This window comes from Schistosoma haematobium, chromosome 1 (assembly GCF_000699445.3).
Source record: "Schistosoma haematobium chromosome 1, whole genome shotgun sequence".
Lineage (NCBI taxonomy): Eukaryota > Metazoa > Platyhelminthes > Trematoda > Strigeidida > Schistosomatidae > Schistosoma > Schistosoma haematobium.
Window position 1 is genome coordinate 70,147,059 of NC_067196.1, and position 23,272 is coordinate 70,170,330.

General features: G+C 38.0%; 1 protein-coding gene across 1 annotated transcript; it reads left to right on the forward strand.

Moving 5' to 3' along the window:
* The first annotated feature begins 4,392 nt into the window (after positions 1-4,392).
* BRD8_1 (Bromodomain-containing protein 8) lies at positions 4,393-23,036 on the forward strand. The gene is made up of 4 exons (XM_051208480.1): positions 4,393-6,158; positions 8,008-8,281; positions 10,597-10,713; positions 14,125-23,036. Exons 1-4 carry the CDS (start codon positions 6,118-6,120, stop codon positions 14,239-14,241), a joined length of 549 nt encoding a protein of 182 aa, XP_051075019.1. The 5' UTR covers positions 4,393-6,117; the 3' UTR covers positions 14,242-23,036.
* Positions 23,037-23,272: the final 236 nt, after the last annotated feature.

Genomic DNA, 23,272 nt, shown 5'->3' on the forward strand with positions numbered 1-23,272 from the left:
GGTCTGGTGTGTGACGAAATCTCAGCACGGATACAGAAGGCTCGACTAGTTTTTACGAACTTGCGTCATTTATGGCGTAGGCGAGATATCCGTCTATCAACCAAAGAACGTGTTTACTGCGCAGCAGTTCGTTCCTTCCTACTTCATGGCAGTGAAACATGGCCGGTAAGAGTAGAGGATATTCGTAGGTTACTAGTATTTGATCATAGGTGTCTTCAAAATATTGCTCGTATATCCTGGGACCATCGAGTAAGTAATGCAGTTGTTAGGAAACGGGTACTAGGTAAGGATGGCAAATCAATTGATGAATTAGTGAAACTTCATCAATTGAGATGGCTGGGACATGTGTTACGTATGTCCAACCACCGACTACCTCGATGTGCGATGTTCATTGGTATAGGAGTAGATTGGAAGAAATCTAGGGGCGGCCAGACCAAAACATGGCACAAGTCCATGAAGTCACTGACAAGTGGACTGAGTCATGTTGGTAGGTGTAGACTACCTGGTTGGGGACCGCGAGATGATAGCAACCGATGGTTAGAGACCTTTAATGACATGGCTCAAAATCGTTTGCAATGGCGCAGGTGCATTCACTCTCTGTGTTCTCCCAAATTCTAATCTTCTGAATTCTTCACGTCCCTTTCTTTTTCTCTTTTCAAATTTATTTCACTGGATTATACTCCCTGAATAACATCTTCAAACCCTAATTTTTTCTGATTACAGCTTATAATTTTATTACATCTATCACTACGGGATTTGAATCGACCACTGCATCTCTGTGCTAATGTGGTGTGGCAACTCGAACTGATGTACGTACGTACGTACGAAGTTCTACGTTGTTACTGACCGATTGATTAAGTCTTAAGCGTTTGTCAGTTTTATATAGAAAATTGATTGGACTTAGATGACACTTCATTTTCTTTGTTATATCGGTTTATGCGATTTGTAAGATTCTATTTTATGGTAATCATATGAAACTGATAAAAATTTCATTCTAATGAGTAGAATTTTCATAAATTTTCTATCCATTAACTTTTATCTCATGCACTTCTTTTTCAAGTTCGTTAAAAGGTATCATATCCGATGTGGAATCTGGAATGTATGATAATCAGTTGACGAACTTATTAAATGTAATGAATCCGATCTCAGATTTTAAAATGCAATCAGGAATTATTGACGGTGAATTTGTCCAAACAACCACACCTCCAAATAATGATTTTTTCATCAACAGACTTTTGCCGAAAATGATGCAATCAGTGGCCTACAGACTAAACAACCTAATAAGTGTTCCAACAAATTAATTACAGAAAATAATCCTGCTAATAATAAACAAAGTCTTATTGAACTTTGGAAAGAGATCCAGGAATTTTATCATATTCCTGATTCAACATGGTATTGTGCTCCTGGTCCAATAAATAATCGAAATTTTACAGGAGGATATGGGAGTGTCACGAACAGATCTCGTCCGTCTGGTGTAGGTTCGCTTAATTTTTCCCGTTTATCAACTTTATTGGCAGAGGCATCCTCTCCAGCTCTAAAGCCTGCTACACAGTTCAGAAATTCGACGAATAAAGCTTCAAGTTGTAAATCTAGTTCACATGAAATCGGCCACACAACAGCTGTATCTCGTGCCGCTGAAGCAGCTAAACAAAGATATTTATCGAAGACGAGCAAACACAAATTATCATCTGTTACGAGTCAACCCGCTCGAATTAATAAATCCAGTAAGCAAGACAATATATCGAAACAATGGCCTAAAAAAATTTCACGCAATAATAAGTATGATTATGTTACTACAGCCTCTTCCACTTCTAAAGAAGATCATGTAAATCAAGGTAAGCTTTTTGCTTATGTGTTTAATTGATGCAATCACAAGAAATTTATTATAATTGTTTATTAATCATTTAAACTCATATTAAAACAATATTTAATGTTTATGCTTGCAATAACCTCTGGCTATTCAGCTTTCGTTTTCATACCTAGATATTCCGTAGTCAAATTTCAAAAAATTCTTATATTCTTTAAATATGGTATGAGGTTATCCATAGTCTTCTTAATACTCAAAATATGTGTGGTACCCAGGATTTTTAGATACTTTTCTGTTCAATTGGTAGGTGAGTGCTGCATATATGAGTGTAATTTTCACGAGAAATTTGATTTTGAACATATGATATTAACCGTATTTGTTTGCTAAGAACATGAACATGTCAGTGTGGCACATCCTAATGTACCAGTAAAAAAAAGCAACAAATCTAGTGGAAATTAGGTGTTGGAATGAAATCTCTAAGAAAAATTACATTTCGAAACGTACCATTCACTAAACGAACAGAAAGATGGCCTAAAATGCTGGATGCTACACACTTACTGACCATTAAAAAGCGAATAGACAATGTTATATTTATTGTATTTCATAGTCCTCTTGACAAAATTTTGTTTTAGTTTTTCATGACCTTCAGACAAGATGTACTACTAAAGAATGTCATTAGGTCAGTGAGCCCGATTTCAGCAATGATTAAAGGAAATTAAAATATTGTTGGCTTAAAATCATGTTAATCAGCAATACTGTAAATCACATGGCCAGAAATAATATATATATCAATTAATTGCCATTGCTTTAAAATACACGTTCAACCAACCCACGTATACTGATGTCTTCTTACTACATTATCAAAATTTATCAAAGGGACTAATTGCTTTAGCTAATAAGTGTTTGTAAATTTGGGAGAGAATTTTATTTATTTGTTTAAATTACAACCAAAAAATGCTCTGAATAAACACTGGGATGACAATTTTGGAAAGAAATAGTAAAGGAAACAGTCATCCAATCAGTAAATAAAGGAACAGGAATTGTGTTTGATAAAAGTAGGTAGTTTAGTTAGAAATGCAATCATGATATAGTTTTGCCACATTTAACTATCTTACTTTTAAGAAGCATTGCATATAAAATCATCAGTGTCAACACTGTCTTCCATTCTTATCCATGTCTGAAAATATCGCAAGCCAATGAGTTTCATGATCTCTAGGACCCTAACTAGAGAGTCGTAAGGAATATATATATATATATATATATATATATATATATATATATATATATATATATATATATATATATATATATATATATATAGTACATCTACCGTCTATTTATTTTGCGATTATATTCTATATCTTAGATATCACTCGAAAATCACAGCCATTGGATTGTAGACTATCTCACCAGAAAAGCCATAGTAGTATCTACAAAAAGTCTGAATCTGAGAAACAAGAACTTTCCGACAGTGAAACGGAACAAGAAGATGAAGATTCTACGTTTGACGAATCGTCAACAGATAAACAAACTGATTCACCTTCATCAACGCCATCAACTGTTGCAATGTGTATGTCTGATGTAGAGGATTTTTAATTCGGGATGATGAAAAATCAGAGAAAACTATTCCCAACGATGATAATGCAACCAACTCTACTTTAGACAACGATAGACCTGCCACAATAATACCTGATGAAGATGGGATTGATGGTTATAATTCTGAAAGTGAAAAGTTCACTTTATCATCAGATGCCGTTTCTTCTTTGTCTACAGAAGCTGTAGGTGAGACAGACTATCAGGTTGAAGAAAAAAATTCTATTTGTTCTAGTCCTCCTACATTTGTAAATACAACTAATGTGCCTGGAATTGTAACCGAGGTAGAACTGAAACTTGATAATTTGAATCAGAAGTCACCTGTAGGCAAAGTTTTTGCTATTTCAAACGAGAGTTTACTTTCTGGTAGTAAGTTAGACGAAACCAATGGTGATTCTGAAAATGAAACAGAAGTACGAACTATTACTGACCTTCATTGTTCCCCTGAGTCGCCTGTTAATATTCAGATTCCAGTGGAGAATATAACCATCTTGGAGTCGAAAGATTTTATGGATGTAGACAGTAAAGTGGCTCATGAAGTTGTCAACATTCCTCGTGTCACAGAATCTCCCAACGTTGGACCATCCACATCTAACCTCGAGAATGGCCTAGATAAAAACTTGGTCTTTCTTCAAATTTTACATCAAAACGAAAAGAATTTAGCAAGTCAACTTCGAAAAGGCTCCTGCTTACTCAATTTTACCTTTTCTTATCAAAACAGAAAGTAATAAGAGTCCCCAGATTATTACTTCAGATGAAAAATGTGATATGAAGGTTAAAACTAATGAGAAATTGGATCGAAATGCGCGTGAAAATATGATCAGCGAGTGGTAAGTTTAGGGTCTGTGTACTTTAATATTTTCTAAAATTTTAAATCAGATTTCGAATAATTAATTGTTTTCAATCACTCGCGTTTACTTTTTCCTCTCTAATAGTTCAAGTTGATATATAAATTTAATGAAGTTATTTACTTTCCTAGTCTTAGTACATATCTTGTCTATTACTTTACCGTCTGTGCATTTTCTTCCTATACTTAACGTACTTGATTAATTTCCTTTTCGCATCTCTACAACTTAGGTGTATTCTTATGATGTTCCTTGTTCACTAAATAAATCATTTCTATACATGTACTTAAATGACAACGCCTGTAGCTCTTCCAGAGTTATTACCTGTCCCAAGCCCAGGTAAAGGCAGACCATTGGGCATGGTGTCGGCAACCACATCCTGCAGAAAACAATCTTGCTAAAAACACACCAACTCTGCCTCATCAAGATACCAAAGAAAGGAGATCTGAGCAAATGCGAGAACTACCGAGGAATCACACTACTGTCAGTACAAAGAAACGTTTCCAACAGTGCGTTGCTGAACCACATGAAAGATTTTGTAGACGTCCAGCTTCGAGATCAATAAGCTGGATTCCGTAAGGATCGGTCATGCACAGACCAAAACATGACACTACGGATCATCGTTGAAAAATCAGTTGGGTGGAACTTACCACTATACATCAACTTCATTGATTATGAGGAAAGCATTTGACAGTGCTTGCAGGAGAACATTATGGGAACGTTTTCGACACTATGATGATGTACCTGAGAAGATTGTCAACATACGACGGACTACATTGCAGAGTCGTGCATGGAGGACAGCTGTCAAATACAGTCCAAGTAAGGACTGGAGTTAGGCAAGGCTGCTTACTCTCACCCTTCCTCTTTCTTTTCGTAGTCGACTGGTTTATGAAAACCTCGACATCGGAGAGGTAACACGGAATACAATGGACAACTTGCATGCAACTAGACGGTTTGGACCTCGCAAATGACATAGCTTTCCTATCTCATACACACCAACAAATGCAGATGAAGACAACCAGTGTAGCAGAAGCCGCCGCATCGGTAGGCCTCAACATACACAAATGAAAAAGCAAGATCCTCAAATGCAACACAGAGAACAGCATCACAATCACACTTCAGAGGTACCATTTTATGATGGATACCAACTGTTGTACTGACACTAAACGTTAGTAGCTTGACTTCATAAATCCATATGTCACAAGGAATCAGTCGTCATAAACATAAGATCTGGGACATATGTGGATCAATTCAAGTCGCTGCACAAAATCATCACAGTGAGGTGAAGTCAACAAGATGGATAATTAAGGTGTCGAGATAAATGTAGTAACATTGATTATAAAAAAACACTATATATTGTTTAGAAAGAGGGAATGGAATAAAGTGTTTGAAATAGTATCGAAATTTAAAACTTAGAGGAATATAAGAAATTAATGCATTTGCAATCGATTTTAAACCACATCATCCAGAGCTTCTAGTGAAAGCCGTTTATGTATGTACTTATCGTTGGGAATATATATATTCTATGTTGAATTAATGATCTTCTTTCTTGTTTTGCTTTAAAGCAATACGGATCAGTTAAACACTCCTGTTGTGGGTTCAAGCACTCCTATTCATTCAAATAATGAATCTGTTCAGTTAAACAACTCATCTATTTCATCAGGTTCTAAAAACCACAGTCTTCGACTTCGACTTAGTCGACAAGGGAGTCAACTCATTGTTCTACCTCTGTCTGACTCAATTGATAGCTCATTTCAAGGTTTAAATACATCGCAAAAGGAAGCAGCTTTCGATAACGAATGTCATAATACTAATTGGTATTCTTGGGCTAACCAATTGTTATCTAATGGTGAGCGGATTATAAGCGCATGGATGTCAAACGATGAATCTATGGTACTTTCTCCTCGCTTCAAGTATGTTTTTGGGTTACATTTATATTATTTTCCTTGTCATAACTTCTTGTACTAAATACCCAAAATTATTTGCTTTTAGTACATTGTTAGTTTAACGTTGGTTTAATAATGGACTTATAATCGGTGGTCAATTAGCTACTGTCTAATTCCATTTATTTTGATCAGATTAGCTGAGGATGGTTATTACTTTACTTTCATTAATTTTTTACAAACGCTACTGTTGTTTTAGCAGGCTAGTACCATATCCTTATACTACAAATTTCTTTAATGGGTCAAACTGATGATTTAATAATAACATAGAAAATAGCAACTTTATCATCCTTATTTTGTACAACTATATTTTGTGCATCTATTAGACTCCTCAAGGGAAGTTTGTGAGAATTATTATGTAATATCTTGTTGTCATTTATTCTTTGAACTGATAAGCGTCAAAGTGACGTATAGACTTATTGTATGGTTATTTTTTATCATCATAAATGATTTTGTTGTGGTGAATAAAAAATAAGGGCGCAAATTCCCCTGTTTTTCTTTTTAAGAACTCCAATAACATGTATGTGTTTAGTGGCTAGCAGGATGTTTATACTATTCTTGTTTTGAAAAGAGCAAGAACAAAGATTCTACCAGAATAGCATGAATTCATTTTATTTTGTTGGTTCTAGTCAGCTGCTTACAACCTATGATATTCAAAATAATAATTACATAATGGGTTCTTCATTTAACAGCTTGACTGATTACTGTTATTACAACAATTACCAACGATATATGACGCTCAGTGGTTGAAACAAAGTTGTTTATTTCGAACGTACAAATTAAGCGGTACAACAAACAGCGAAGCGAAAGAATGAACTTATGAATATAATATATCGAGCAAATACGTACATATATGTGTGAATGAGTTGTCATCAGTTCAGTGTGTATATAAACAGTTTATATAGGCGAAATAAATATGAATGCAGGTAAATACATATAATCATACATACTCATTTTAACGCGAAAAGATATGTAGTTTAATTATGTGAAGATACGTATGAATTATCAAGAGGTAAGATAACACATTTTACCTCTCACATGAATTATTCCAAAAGGTTTAACTAGTTTGAAGATTACACGGTTGTTCCCATTTGGGACTTCTGAATATCCTTGTCATTACTGTTTGCCTCAAACTTAGAAATTCTTATTTCAAACATCAGAACACTACCAACATAACTACTGAGCTGTGAGACGTAATATCCGTACAACGCTTTTTAGTAAATGAGGTGGTCAACATTTGTCGGAACGTGGGTTAATCCAGCTAGCTTTGCCCCCTCTTTGGTGAAATTTATATCTTGTTTTTATATAAACAGTGATGGATAGTGGCTAGCAGCGGAATCCAGGACGCGCATTTCGTCCTATTTGGGACTCGTCAGCTGGATGTACCTGCATCTCAGAGTTGATGTTCACTCGGGCACTCGAACCCAGTACCATTCACTTCAAACGCCATCGCGTTATCCGCTCAGCTACTGAGTCCTGATAGCCACTTGCTTGTGCAATGGGGTGAATTTAAACTCTCTTGGCATTGCTTACAAAAAGCTTGTGAATTAATGCAATATCGAGGCATACGCACAGTATGCACATATGCCAATAACAGACTGATCAATTGCAGTCTTGAACCTCAATGGGAAGATACAAGCCAAACAATACCAAGTGAACTTGTTTTTATATGTTTAAATACTACTTTGTTACTGACTATTTGAATCACTGTCAATTTTCAATAGCTGTAATAATAAAGACTTATATCTCACGCTTTTTAAAGATATTTTGCAGCTTGTAGTTTATGAACTGTTCCCATCATGTTTCTTTTAAAATACAGAAATAATACTTCACCCTCCGATTTGAAGGAACTGGTTCATGAATTATTGGATCCTATCATTAATGAATTAAATAATGAGTTAATTAAATCCAAGTTACAGTTTATTCATAGATTGTTAAGTATACTTGCTCATACCGTCATGACTCGATCAAGTAATACTATTCGAAATTTCATAGCTATGGAGCTATACAATCAATGGTCTGAACAGCTGCAAACAAATGTATCAGAACCTGATTTCTCCTCAACCCCCTATTGTTCTAATTCGAAAACACCTGTGAGTATTTTAAAGTTATTATTTTACCATATCACATCGTGTTGTTTTCTAGTTTTAAATCTTATTCTGATATCATAGGAAAATTTGCAAATAATCCAGAGTTCGTTGTTCTTATTTTCTGTATACAACATAACTAATTGGATATATGTTAAATCTTACAAATATATTTCTGCCTCATTACTTCATTTATACGTTTGCCCTTAAATTTAATATTCATTTACGACTGAAATGTAAACAAAGTGGTCTTGATGAACCTTCAATATACCAACATTTTGTCTTTGTTACAAGACGTTCGAAGTCAGTATTTTTGTTCAAAAACTATATTCGACCGATCGTCGGCTAAGTACAGAACTTTGCTCATATATGCGTTGGCTAGAGATGCCATCTTTGCTTAGAACTCAGCGATTAACTTCAGCACTGCTCGTTTGGTGATCTCACTATACGCAAGTATTACCACTGCCTAACTCAACGGGTTATATTATCTGGTGTAAGAGTAGGATGGAAGATAGCTGGGGGCTACCAAATCAAGATGTGTTGCCAGTCTATTAGGCAATTGAGAATCGGACAGCCATACTAGTGGACTTAGACTACCTGGTATGGAGTCCTGGCGACTATCGTAGCCAATGGTTAGAGACTCTGGGCCATATGGCTCAGAATAGTGGAAATGAAACAGATGTATTCATTCTTTGTCTTCCTCTAAAGATCGAGTCCCAAAACCTCCTTATACCTTCTTTCTGTTATTAGTCTTCTACTACTTCTGATACTCCTACTCCTACTGCTCTAGGATATTTGAAATAATTTCATTTTACTGTGTAGGCATGATATGACAACGTGAACTGATGCATGTGTATCAGGTTCCACATTGTGTGTGGCCGGCTGAAACCTATGATTAAAATGTTGTGACCTACGTATGCATTCTAGTTTTATAAGGTTATCTAACAGAATAACTTATATTTACATACAATAAAACGAAAGATAACTTAACGACTGAGATTTAAAGTTACATATTCATACTCTACACTTTTATTTAATTTCTTGACTTCACAAATACAATCTGGATATTCTATGTTGTTATTTTCTTTTTAAGGAAACATTTTACAGTGATCAATTGTTTTCAACAATATCATCATCAGGTTCAGGATATACAGTTATAAGGCTTTAATTATTGTATTACAATTGCCAAAATAAGTCATAAACAAGTGAATCTATTACAAATTGATTAGGTTAAACAGTTTCATTTATGAATTAGAAAAAGTCATTCAAAAAGGTGAGAACATTCGTCGTAAGGTTTCGAGTTACATTTGGTATAATAAAATAAATCATATGATTCAATGATCCTCCTCATTTAGAATGACATATTTTTTCTAAACGTAATTAAACTGTAACAAGTGCAAAATTTCATTATTTTGACACAAAACATTAATTCAATTGTTTATGCCTTATTTTGACGATAATAATACAATAATTACTGATTTAAAACTATTGAGCTTTAGCCTGATGATGACGTTGCTGTAAACAACTGTTCATTTAATTATATTTTCTTTCTCTATGTACTTTGGGCGGTCTTTAGATAACTGAAGTATTTTAGAAATAAATATTCACGATTTATTGACGTCCTTTGCTGATAATATTTAGATGCACTTCAGTAAGTATATTTGATTCCATTCATATCGTACTATTTTGTAACTAGACATTAAATTCATCAAGAACAATGCTTTTTTTAAATTATTCATTTGGATAATGCAATGACAGAAGGTTATCAAAATTACGTGATATATTTCCACAATACATTTCAAAAAATCTGATCACATATATACTTGTTAAGAACACTTATATCTGAAAAAATGAAAGGTTAACTAGAAAAGTTAAAAGATAAGGGAAAACGACAGTAACAATAGAGTAAACAATGTGAAAACCACTCCAGATAATAGATCAGTATTACTGGGGTGGATTAATTAATAAAGTTATTTAAATACATAAACAATGATACAAGGAGACACCAAACAAATATGTGCCACATAAATCATTCAATACTTCCCGGACCTAAACCTCATCAGATGGTTTTCTTAGGGAGCCACACTGCAAGCCTTTGACATAAAGGTCTAATCCATAAGGCAGTGGAAAACATTGGGAGATTCAGTTCCATGGTAGCTGGTGACCAACGATAGATCCATACGCCATTTGTTCCTTCAGGATACTGGAGCCCATGTACACCATTGATTTGGAATCAAGATTTTCCAACTCCCTACCTATTTCATTAAAAGACAGGTTTCATACATGCTTACTTAACCATTTTTAATGTTTTTAAATTTTAGCCATCTTGGTCAATCGAAACAGATAATTCATTGTATACCTGTAGAGATCCGCCTACACTGACACTTGCATCTTCATCACTCAATTCATTATCGTCTAGAAAATCCAGTGATACTGTGGTAAGTCGATTTCTACATAATTATTCCAGACTACATACTTGCACCTCTTACCACTCACGGAGGAGCATAAGCTGCCCACCACCACTCTCCATCCAACTCTGTCCTGGGCAATCTTTTCCAGTTCTTTCCACTTCCTATTCACCCTTTTCATGTCTGATTCCAATTCCAGTCGTAGTGTGTTCTCCGGCATTCCACTTTCACGTTTACCTTGAGGATTTCAAGTTAGGGCTTGGCTCGTGATGCAGTTTGGTGATTTCCGTAATGTATGTCCTATCAACTCCATCTGTCTTTTCCTGATTTCCTCTTCAGACGGAACCTGGTTTGTTCTCTCTCACAGTAGGTTGTTACTGATGGTTTTCGGTCAACGGATATTCAGTATCTTACGTAGACAATTGTTCATAAATACTTGTACCGTTTTGATGATGTTTGTAGTAATTCTCCAAGTTTCAGCTCCGTACAGTAGAACTGTCTTGACGTTCGTATTGAAGATTCTCACTTTCATATTGGTTGACAGTTGTTTTGAGTTCCATATGTTATTCAACTGTAGGAATGCTGTCCTTGCTTTGCCGATCCTCGCCTTTACGTCTGCATCTGAACCGCTACGTGAACGTTTCCAACTCTTCCAGAGTTTCTCCATCAAGTGTGATTGGGTTAGTGTTCTGCGTGTTGTATTTGAGGATCTTGCTTTTCATTTGTGTATGTTAAGGCCTACTGATGCAGAGGCTTCTGCTACACTGGTTGTCTTCATCTGCATTTGTTGGTGTGTATGAGATAGGAAAGCTATGTCATTTGCGAGGTCCAAACCGTCTAGTTGCATGCAAGTTGTCCATTGCATTCCGCGCTTCTCCTGAGATATGGAGCATTTTTCAATCTCTTCTACGTCTGAATTCAATGCTTTACCTTTTGTGTTATCAGGTCCTGATGCTTTTCTACTATTGATTTGTCTGATGACCGGGCATCCTAATTGCTTCTGTGTATTCAGCTCGTGCTTTGGCTTTCTTTGCTCTTGTTCGGTTGTTGTTGATTGCTGTTTTTTCTTGTTCTTCCTTTCTTGAATCTTGCCTAGGGTTTCGATAGAGATCCATTCCCTATGATGATGCTTGTTGCGGTCCAGAACCCCTGAGACTTTGAAGTTAGTGATTCTTTGATCCCCCTCCAGTTGTCCTCTATAGAAGTTTCTTCTTTGAGTAGATCCTGTCAGGCTTTGGACCTATTGTTCAGAGTTATCTTGAATTCGTTGAATTTGCTAGTATCTCGTAGAGGGCTGTATTGAACCTTTATACTGCCGCTTCCCCAGCTGTCCAGTGTTTCTTTGGCTTCAATTTCATCTTGGAAACTACCAGATGGTGATCTGAGGCTATGTCAGCTCCTCTCCTGGATCTCACGTCTTCCATTGAATTTGTGAATTCTTTAGTGATGCAACTATGACCTATCTGGTCCTCCGTGTTGTGATCCGGTGATATCCATGTAACTTTGTTTATGCGTTTGTGTGGGAATATTGTGCCACCCATAACCAATTTGTTGAATGCATGTAGGTTTGCAAATCTCCCAATCCATGCCGTCCCATGATATCTTCATACCCGGTGTTGTCCATTCCGTGTTTGGCATTTAAATCTCCGATCAGGATGGCCTAGTCCTTTCCTGTCCACTTCTGTACGATAAACTACAGCCTTTCATAAAGCTGATCATCTTGTTTACCATCACTAGTGTACGCATGTCTCTGGATTAGCATTTATTGTAATTCCCTCCTGCTTTTTTTCGAAGGATGCTTTGATGATCTTGAGTCTATGAGATTCCCATCCTTTAAGTGCCCTACTTGTTTCTTTGGACAGCATCACTGCAACTCCTTGAGTGTTTGGGGCATTTTCTTCTTCGTGACCAGAGGACAGTAGCATCTCTCCTTAATCTATCCTTTTCTGTCCACCTAGTGTCTAACAGACTTCACTTATTTCGAGTACTGCCAAGTTGTATCTCCACATTTCCTCAGCTATTTGGTTGGTCCTCCTGGCCTTCCACATTGTCCGAACATTCCATGTACCCATAATAATTGTTGCTCTGGTTGTTAGAAGAGGTATCATCCTTGTGACTTCCGAAAAATCTCGTCTTTCACTATGAGTCGTCACAATTCTCCCTTCAGCTACCAAGGTAGAGTTTAAATCGTTTAATTTGTTTAATCCTGTTGGTGTTTGACAGTATTCTAGAGGGGTGTCCGAGACATTTTTCTGACTCAAATTGACCTCGGGTGTGTATTTTAAGTGAGTTTTATGTGTGGGCGAAGAAAATAAGGATTGGTTGCTTGCTCAGTCTGACTAGTAGACGACCTTTTAGGTACTGAATAAGTTATATATTTTCCTAAATATATTATTATTTTTGTTGTTGGTTTTTGGATTGGGAATTTACTTACTTTCTCGTCGGGCTAGTCACATGTTATTGATCTGAATTGTATTGAAGTCTTGTAAAACAGACACTAGAAGGCTATCTAGTGTAGATATTCGTCTAAGGTAAATTAACGTTCCATTCAAGTAGAAAGAGAAACGGAGCGTTATAAGAGTTCAGAAATTATTCTAGTGAATCTGACAACCTGGAAGAGGTTGGAGTATGAAGTGCTTACATAGGTGTGTATATAACTGAACCGGTTTTACATTGTGAGTTATATTTCAATGTTGACCAATCTTAGTTCATCTTGACCGGCTGATGAATGATTATAGACATGTTTGACCATACTTAATATAAGATATCTTATGTATAGAACTAGTTTTTGCTTTTGTTTCTGTTCGATTCTACCTGTTGACTGGTTTTTATTGTGTTAATGAACTGTCGTTCTAGCCTATATCCGGTTCTTGATTGTTAGTCGAATAATTTCATGACTATATGTATTGTGATTAACTTCCAGTTGCTAGGATTATGAACGTGAATATTTTTTCCTTTATGGTGATTTTCTATCGTGACGTAAATCAGAAGCACGATTTTCTGAATTATGCATTATATATAAGCCTGATGTCATCGTTAACTTTCATGCATGTTCATCAAATACTTTCCCTTGATTTCATGCTTTCTTTTCAAATGTTTGTACTGTTTGTCGTGATAACGCAGTTAATTGCAGAAAGATCTAACAACCATGTACTTACACAATTCATAATCTCAATGACTCGCGTGATTGTTAGCGCATGATTGTAAAGATCATTAAATTAAGCAGTTATGAAAGCTGTACAGATCTAACAAAGAAATCACACTCAGAACTTGGTCTCGAAATCTCGTTCTAACACCAATGCAACCGACGATCTAACATTGATTTCAGACTTTTTATTTTATATTCATTACTGCCCTGTTTTAGCAATGTTTTGTTCAGTTCTACAGATAAATCGTTAAGACGTAGTAAACATCTATCTTTGTTTTCCTTTTATATTATAGAAATCTACTCCGCCAATTCTACTGGAAGTTCGTAGTATGAATACTCCAACAGAAAGTGAAAGACAAAAACGGAGCCATTCGAGTGTTGAAGATAATAATGATGATTTAGATATTTAAATTTAGTTCTGTACATGTTATATCTCTCAACATATTTAATAATACTTTAGCATGATATCTACGTGACTTAATTTTGTTTTGTACAATTTTTCCCATCAATAAATTTGAATGGAGCGTAAAGCTTTATTCGAATTTATATTCTTTTCTCTTATAGATGATGACATTATATGCATTTTTATTTCAATATACAGTAGTACTTTATTTGCATGAGGAAATCAGATGTTATGTAACTTATATTCTTTGAATTGCACATCTCACATGATCTCTCCTGTTAGCCTCACTACATCTGATGCATTTCGGGCAACATGTTCGGTTTGTTGAATGCGATCGAAAGGAACTAAAGTCATTATCTACGCTGTGAAAAATCTCCGCAAGATGCTATTCGGCAGATAGCTTACGTTACTAACAGACTGTAAACCGATACTGACAGTTTTGGGGCCCAAAAAGTGTCCCTGTTTGTGTGGAAAACCATCTACAACGATGGGTAACCACATTACTGGACGGAGATTTCAAGATAAATTGTCAACCGACGACTGACTTCGGACAGGCAGATGCCCACTCAAGATTAACTGGTTTCCAGACAAAACAAGAAGAGCTGTTTGTAGCTGCCGTAGAAACTGTGACCAAAGCTCGCAGTGTTGACAGACTAAAATTCAGGACAGCCAGTCACATACGAGACCATTAAAGAAACTAGCGAAAAGGACGATACGTTGAAGAGCGTTCGTATACTCAGCAAGTGGTTTTCACCTCAACTCCATGGAGAGATTGCACAATACTTTTGTCGGAGAGACTCCTTGACAAATGTAGTTCCGTGCATCATGTTTGGCCACCGGATCGTTATCACCAGAATTTCTGGGCATCAGTACCAAAAACATTTACATACCGGGCACCCAGTAGTAAGTAAAATGAAGTCGCTGGCTCGGGGCTACACATAATGACCGTCAATGAACTGTGAAATAGAACAAAAGTGTCGCAGCAGTTGGTCCTGTCTAGAATCTGCAAAGAATCCAACTGAAGCAGGACCCCAAACAAGACCGAATTTAGACAGGCTTTGACAAAGAATACATGCTTAATTCGCTGGTCCAATACAAGACAGAAACTAATTGGTTGTTTAAGATACCTTCACGAAGTGGCTGGAAGTGTGCGAACATGACGACGGACACAACAAGAAAATTGTCAAGATTGTTTTCGGGCGCCGGAGATCTTAGTTCATGTGATCCGCCTTTAAACGGTTCTGCTATGAAAATGGCATTACGCATCTACGATCTTCTGCGTACCATCATCAGTCGAATGAACAAGAAAGGTTCGTGGACACAACGAAAAGGGATCAAATTAGAGGAGGAGGTCCAGCATATGTGACCAGTAACTTCTCAATATCTTACAGAGTTACATCCCACCAGGCAGTGACCAAGGGAAAGTCCCCAGATGAGTGTATGTTTGGAAGCGAAGGTCGGACAGTCTTTAACAGTATGTTGCCACCCAGAAAGACAAATAAACCTACTAACGAGCATTGTACGGTCACTTTCAGCTTCCAGGTACGGTGAAGGGATACCTATCAAGTTAACAGGGAATGGGAACCAGATATTGAACGTCGGATGGAAAATTATTGTTAGTTTGGAGAACTGTCAGGAAATGTAAAAGACGTCAATAAAATCCAAAGGGATGATAGAAAAACGACTACACGAGGCGGATTCTTGTTTCAAATTCCCGTGGATCCTCCGTATCCGCTGAATTTCTCCACTCATGCCGTATTAGGGAATTTGTAGGCAATTGAGGAAGAATATTAGAGCTGACAAGCAGAAATATGTGGGATACAGAGGAAAAGGTGTGAAGAGAAAATATTAGAGAACTACATAACACGACGAAGAAACTAGCAGGGAAGTATAGGAAACCAGATAGACTGATCGAGAGTAAGGAAGGCTAGTCACACGCTGAGATTCAACAACAGAGAAACTCTTGGGTAGGACTTTTGGAGAACTCTTGGATATATCAGCCCAGTGGGCGTACCAGATATCGATGCAACATACACAGAGACCTTCCTATAGCTGGAAACGTTCACGTACCTGGACAGCATGCTCGACGAACATGGAGGATCAGATGCGGATGTAAAGGGAGAGGATTTACAAAGCGATGGCAACATTCCTACAATATACCCAAACTGGGGAAGGTTTCAGGACTATATCAGGATTAGGACTAACCATTCCTTTCACCATTATACGAATAGCACCATACCGTAAATCATTCCAACCGATATTGTATTTCGTTCTTTCATTTAGATTCTAAAACTAAAACTTCTAAGCTAGTTACAACAGTACGAAATTGAGGGAGGATAAATGGCATGAAGCTATAACAGCAGAGATTTAGTCAGGAAAAGATGTGCGGTCACAACGCAAATATGGGAAACAACTAATCAAATTCCATATGGAAATCACTTATGTACGAACTCTAATAATTTCCTTTCTATTGTACGGCCAATTAATATTTATTGGATTGGTCTTGAATGTCCTTACTTTGCGTCGTGATGGCAGTTCCGAAAGTCCAAGTATTAGTGGTGAAACCACAGACTCAACAAGTATATTGAAAGCGACGACCTCCAGACATAAGACAATGGGTCAGTTGTCACTCATCATCGTACTGACGACTAAGTTGACAGACAACTCTAGCTGAATATAGTAATTCATACCAGTAGATATTTTTCCATGAAAAATCCCGTATATTTAAGAATCAATAACACAAATATTATAATTTTGAAGAGTCTTAACTGAAAACTTTTTAAGGTTACTACCGGACTCTAGATTGGATAAAGGATGAGCAACCATACGTCGTACTAAATAAATTAACTAAAAATCGCTAACCATAGTGGAATGATCAAACCATTTCAACTCTCCCCAGAGAGTTGAAGGGTTTTCACATGGGACAGTTATGACCCCTAGTAATAAAAGCTGAGATGCCCAATAACCCATAAGGTCGACACCCTTTATAACAATCAGAACAACAATAAACATAAAGATTTGGAGTGCTCAGACAATGTGAGATTGGTAAAATCACTGGAATGTCGACAGAAATAGGATGATACAACATGTTTGTGATAGTAATAAGTAAAATTCACTACTTGGAGTAACAGGAGGACTGTTATTATCTTCCGATCACGAAGAAAATCCCCCTCTCACACACAAGGAGTTGCACTAGTGCTGTACAAACAAGAATGGGAAGTGATTATTGGATTAACACCCTACAACTTCATACTACAAAACGATTACGAGTGTCATACAGTACATCGCACTCACTAATATTGGTAACGAAAATGATAAAGATCAGTTTCATGAAGCTTTAGTCCATACTAGAGAAACACAATGAAGCACTAGACCATCGCAATAGGAGACACAGGGTGGAGGAAAGAAATGACCGTGGTGAAACTGGTAGGTCTATGTGCTTCCAACAAGACTGTGACGGACAGTGGCACTTTTCTCACAAAGCTATATGGGTTTTACCAAATCACACAACAGAAAAATAGGATAAGCAATTAACGGAATGGAACTCATTACCATACACGGATTCTTTTAAGTATGAAAAAGTAGTTGATAACGTGGAAAGGAGAAGCTGGTAAAATCTCTGGCACAACGGAGTACCTCAGAAAAATTTCGTTACCATACAGAGCTCTTATGGATACTGAATAGCAAAAGTGTTGCAACAGTGCACCTCACGTTTAAATGAAGATTGGTGTCAAACAATACTGCCTAATCTTACCTCCTCATTCTTTTAGTCGTTGGTTGGGCCATGAAGACATCCACGTCTCAGAGGAAGTACGGAATACCGTGGACACCCTGGACGATTCGAACTTCAAAGGCACAAATGCAGACAGAAATAGCCAGTGTAGCAGTGCTCTTTGGAAAAACAGGCATTAAGATTAACACGAGCAGAAATAGGATCCTGAAGTAAAACACAGTGAACATCAACCGAATTTCACTTGACAGAGAGGCTCTGGAAGAGGTAAAAGCCTTTACTCACCTGGACAGTATCCTAAATAAAAAGGAAGACATAATGTGGATATGAAGGCACAAATTGGTAAAGCAAGAGTGATATTCCTGCAGTATAAAAATATCTGGAACTCAACAAAACTGTCAGAATTCGCAACACAAGCGTCAAGAGTTCTGTTACACGAGATTGAAACGTGGAGAAATACCGCAATTTCCTTCAAAATGTACAGGTATTTATAAACAGTTGTCTACGCAAGATACTTCAGAGATAATGGCCGGAGACCGTTAGTAATAACCAACTGTAGCAGAGAGCAGGAAATTAAGAAAAACAATGGAAGTGTATACACACTGCGAAAATCACCAAGCTGCATCACAAAGGACAACAAAACTTAGAGTCCCCCAAGTCAAAAGCAAGAGAAACAGAACAAAGAGAATATGGCGTCGAGATTTGGAGACTGAACTCGAAGTCATGATTATCACATGGTGACAACTGGAAGGGACAGCCCAGGACGCAGTCAATTGGATAACTGGTAGGCAGCCTATGTCTCTGTGAAGCTGCAGGATAAGCAAAAGCAGAAATTTTTAGAAGTTTTTCATACAATGATCATTAATAAGCAAACATCTCCAACTTTATCTCTTATTTGTTCAACTACAAGAAATTTTTATCTCATTTTTGGCCGACAGAAGTGTTCGAGTTAAAAGGAAAAGTATACATCTACATAAAAGTCCATGACAACAATGAAAAAGGAGAAAAAGGCAGACATAAATTAAGAATAGAGTAAGATAGATGATATAACGACAAGTCGATCAACTGGATAGCAGAAAATATAACACTGTTATGACAGTCATATTAAAGATATAGAGAATGTGGAGAAGACAATATGAAAATAACTGGCTTTGAAGGAAGAACAAGTCGAGGCTAGATTCAATGCAAAAATTCAACCCTAATTAGACTAATTAACAGTTTTGTCTGGTAAAAATAGACTAAAAATATACAACGCTGAAAAGTTTATTGACAAAACTTGGATTGAGCTCCGGGGATAAATCTCACGGTACATTATGATTAGGATTTTATGAGTGCTTTTGATAAAGTAGAAATCTGCAAATTTGTTCATACACAGTAAATCGACACGAGATAGAAACAAAAGACTTGAGTAAAGTGGGTCTTAATCCTTTAAAAATGCTGAAGCTCCTTCCATTTGCCATATTTCAAGTAAGCACCTACAAAGACCATCATTTCTGATAGGAATTCGACCGAATTGAGCACGCGCTTCTTCAAAACCCTAGGGACAATTAAAATAAACAAATGGTACTGTAAACTTAAAATAACAGTTTGGTAGCCATATAAAAAACAACCAACAAATTAAATAACTTACATACGCCTTTAATTCCCTCTGTAGCTCTTCTAGAGTTACTCCCGATCCCAAGCCCGGATAAAAGGAGGGTTGGGCATGGGGTTAGCGACCACATCCCGTTGAAAACTAACTCGGTAAAAAATCTCTAGCCAGAAAAAATAATTCAAACCATTTAAACACTGACCCGTGAGTTAGGTCTTCATTTAGAAGAACTATGATGCCTCATGGTGAAAGCCGAGTTCCTTCAGAATTCACGAGGCCGATGCTCCTTCTAACAACTAGAGCGACAATTTTCATAAGTAAATGGAACGTCCGTACAATATGGGAGACCAGAAAGACCAGTCAAATAGCAACGGAAATCAGGAGATACAATGTGGCAGTACTGGGAATCGGCGAAACCCATTGGACCCAAGCTGGACAACAAAGGCTAAATATAGGAGAGATGCTGCTGTACTCCGGTCACGAAGAGGAAAATGCTCCACACACTCAGGGAGTTGCCCTAATGATTCAGATCACTACCTAGTTGTAGCCTATTTACAAATCTAGCTAAGGAAGAACTGAACAACTGGACAAACAACACTACAAAGGTTCAATTCAGCTTCCTTCGAGATACTAACAAATTCAACGAATTCATGATAGCAGTCAGTCAGCTACAACGTAGGACCAGGCACATATATGCATCGGTCCAGGTTGCCATACCACATTAACACAACAAGATGAACACCGGATTCATAAAAGTAGTTAATTCAGAGGTGGTAATACGTAAAAGACAGATTGCAATAAGGATATAGTACAGGAAGAAAGAATTAATTCATAGAAAGAAAGATATGAAGCAATTTTAATCTCTTACTTTAAGGGAAGATAGAGAGTGTATACACCGACGCCATTGTGATCGACTCTGAGCCATGTCATCAAGAGTCTCCAACCATTGGTTACGATAGTCACACGGACACCAACCAAGTTGTCTGCATCTACCAACATGGCTCACACTAGAAGTTAGTGACTTCAAGCACTGATGCCACGTTTTGATTTGGCCGCCCCTAACTTTCTTCCAACCATCCCCAACACCGGTTAGCATTGCACGTCGTGGTAATCGGTGTTCGGGCATACGAAACACGTGGCCCAACCATCTCAGTCGATGAAGATTAACAACCTCATCGACTGATTTACCATCATTCCCTAATACCCTGAGTCTAACTTCACTATTACTTACCCTCTGATCCCAGCAGACGCCAGCAATATTTCTGAGGCATCTGTGGTCAAATACTAGTAGCTTACGGGTGTCTTCTACTCTTAATGGCCATGTTTCGCTGCCGTAAATTAAAACAGAACAGACTGCCGCGCAGTATACTCATCCGTTTATTGATAGACGGATATCTCACTTTCGCCATAGGTGACGTAAGTTGGCAAAAGCCAAGCGAGCTTTTCGAATCCGTGGTGAGATTTCGTCCGATACCAACCCATTAGGGCTGATCACACTTCCAAGATATGTGAAGTTGTCAACGCGTTCGACTACTTCACTCCCTATCCTTAGTTCAGGTGCTGACGCAGACCAGTCCTGAAGCAAAAACTTGCATCTAGAGGGAGAGAAGCGCATCCCAAACATTCTGGCATTGTTGCTTAGTGCTACTAAAAGACTCTGAATTCTATCAGCGTCTTCACCAAACAGGACTATGTCATCTGCTTATTCTAAGTCCATAAGTGCACCCCTGGAAGGAGATCAATATCCGAGAACTCAGTCGACGAGAATGTTATTTCCATCAATAGGTCTATGATGAAGTTAAACAAAAATGGAGAAAGTGGACAGCATTGACGGACACCACTTGAGGTTGCAAAAGCTGATGACAGTTCGCCATAAGCTCTGACTCGACTAGTAGTGTTCGAGTAAAGAGCCTTCACAAGGTTTATGTACTTCTGAGGTACGCCTTTCAATGACAGACACTGCCACAGAATCTCGCGGTCTACCGGGTCAAATGCTGCTTCTAAGTCTAGAAAGACCACCATTGTCGGACGCCGGTAAGTATCCCTATGTTCTAGAACCTGACGAATGGTGAATATGTGGTCGATGCAGCCACTTACACTTGACTTATTAGTTCCAGTTTCTTTTATTAGTCTGTAAAACTGCCTTGTGTTCCCTATAGCCGCTGCCTTTTCCATCTCTTTTGCTTTCGTTGCCCACCACTGCTCACGGTCGTTCCTTAGACTTTTGCTTAACCTAGATCTGATTTGTTGTCGCTCTTCATCGTGTTCAGAGCCTGATGGGATGAGTTTACGAGAATCCATCAGTGCAATAGACCTTGGTTCTTTGTAACCCTGTGGTTTAAATCACTGATAGATGTCACTGCTGTTTCCACAGCTGTTGCTATAGCTTTCAAGCAACATCTGGGTCAACCTCGTTTTCAGAACTACCTAATTGTGACCTCAGTTGTTCCTGGAACCTACTTTTGGTTTTCTCGCTACTCAATTCAGTTCTAATAGGTCTTTTTACTGTGGCTTTTTGCGTCCAGTGAGGCGCAAGCAGATGCGTGCCCGTATTAGGGCATGGTCGGAGTCCAAGCAGGCACTCCAGAATGAGCAACAATCTTCTATCGAGCCTCTCCAACGATGACTGATGGCAATATGGTCTATTTGAGTCCATTGTTGGTTTGGTGTAGGGGTCGCTATGTTAGACGATGTCTCTCCTTATGCTTAAAATTTGTTTGCTAAAAATAAACGATTGTCTGAGCACAGTTGCAGCAGACGATTACCATTATCTGTTCGCTGTGCCGGAATACTAAAATACCCACCTAAATGCCTTTCTGTTTGGTTTAACGACGTGTGTCCCTATCCTTCCGAGTTCTTACGGAGCCTTTTAGCCCAACAGCACATAAACGACTGTTGACGGTGATCCACTCTGACAGTGCTTGTTCCGCCCTCATGCTTAGTGCTATCCCTACTCCTGCCAGTCCACGAGGGCTGGCCATCGCGTCACCAGATACACGGAGGGTGTATCTCGTTGTCTCTCCGTTTTGGCGAGGTGAGGTCAAGTGAATGACCACACTGGGATCCTGTATGCGTGTTTCAGAGACACAGCATACATCAATGGTACGAGATTCGAGGGTTCTAGCCAAGGAAGACTGTTGACCGATTTGACATACGGTGCGTACGTTGAAGGCTCCAATGTGTAGTTTGGAGAGAGGTTTCAGTAGACCTGGGACAGTGTTTTGAGCACTAGAATCGTTGGCTGTGGTGACACTTGAGGGGAAGCCGAAAAAGGAAGTTTAGAGGTGAAAGTCGATGTAGGAGGAATAATAGGAAGTGAAGACGGAGGTTGATTATGAATACAATGGTCTTGAGTACTGTTAGAGGTATGAGGGCGGTTATCACTTCCCGATTGCCCACACCGTGGAAGGGTTGTTCTGGAGGTACCTGAAAAGGAAATTGGATTAGAGGTGGTCTTAGTGACCTGGGAGCGTGACCGCAGAGCCCAAGGGACAACTGCTTGAGGTCGGTCACATACGACCTTTTATGGGTAATTTTTGTGTTAGCTCCGTACTTTTTGGGACCTTACCGCCGGAGACGGAAATCCGTGAGGTAAGGTGAGGTGTGCATTTTTAGGGTCGACCTTTTCTAACCCCACCCCTCCTTGTGGGAAGGCAGCATCGCTGTCATGCTGGTTGTCTGAAGGAAACACTTTAATGCTGTCACACCTCTGTACAG

What these genes read in the sequence shown, in the direction of transcription:
- BRD8_1 (XM_051208480.1), top strand. Translation starts at nt 6,118, where the DNA reads ATGTCAAACGATGAATCTATGGTACTTTCTCCTCGCTTCAA. An exon ending in GTTCTAATTCGAAAACACCT is followed by an intron (nt 8,282 to 10,596) that starts GTGAGTATTTTA and finishes TTTAAATTTTAG; the next exon opens with CCATCTTGGTCAATCGAAAC. An exon ending in GAAAATCCAGTGATACTGTG is followed by an intron (nt 10,714 to 14,124) that starts GTAAGTCGATTT and finishes TTTATATTATAG; the next exon opens with AAATCTACTCCGCCAATTCT.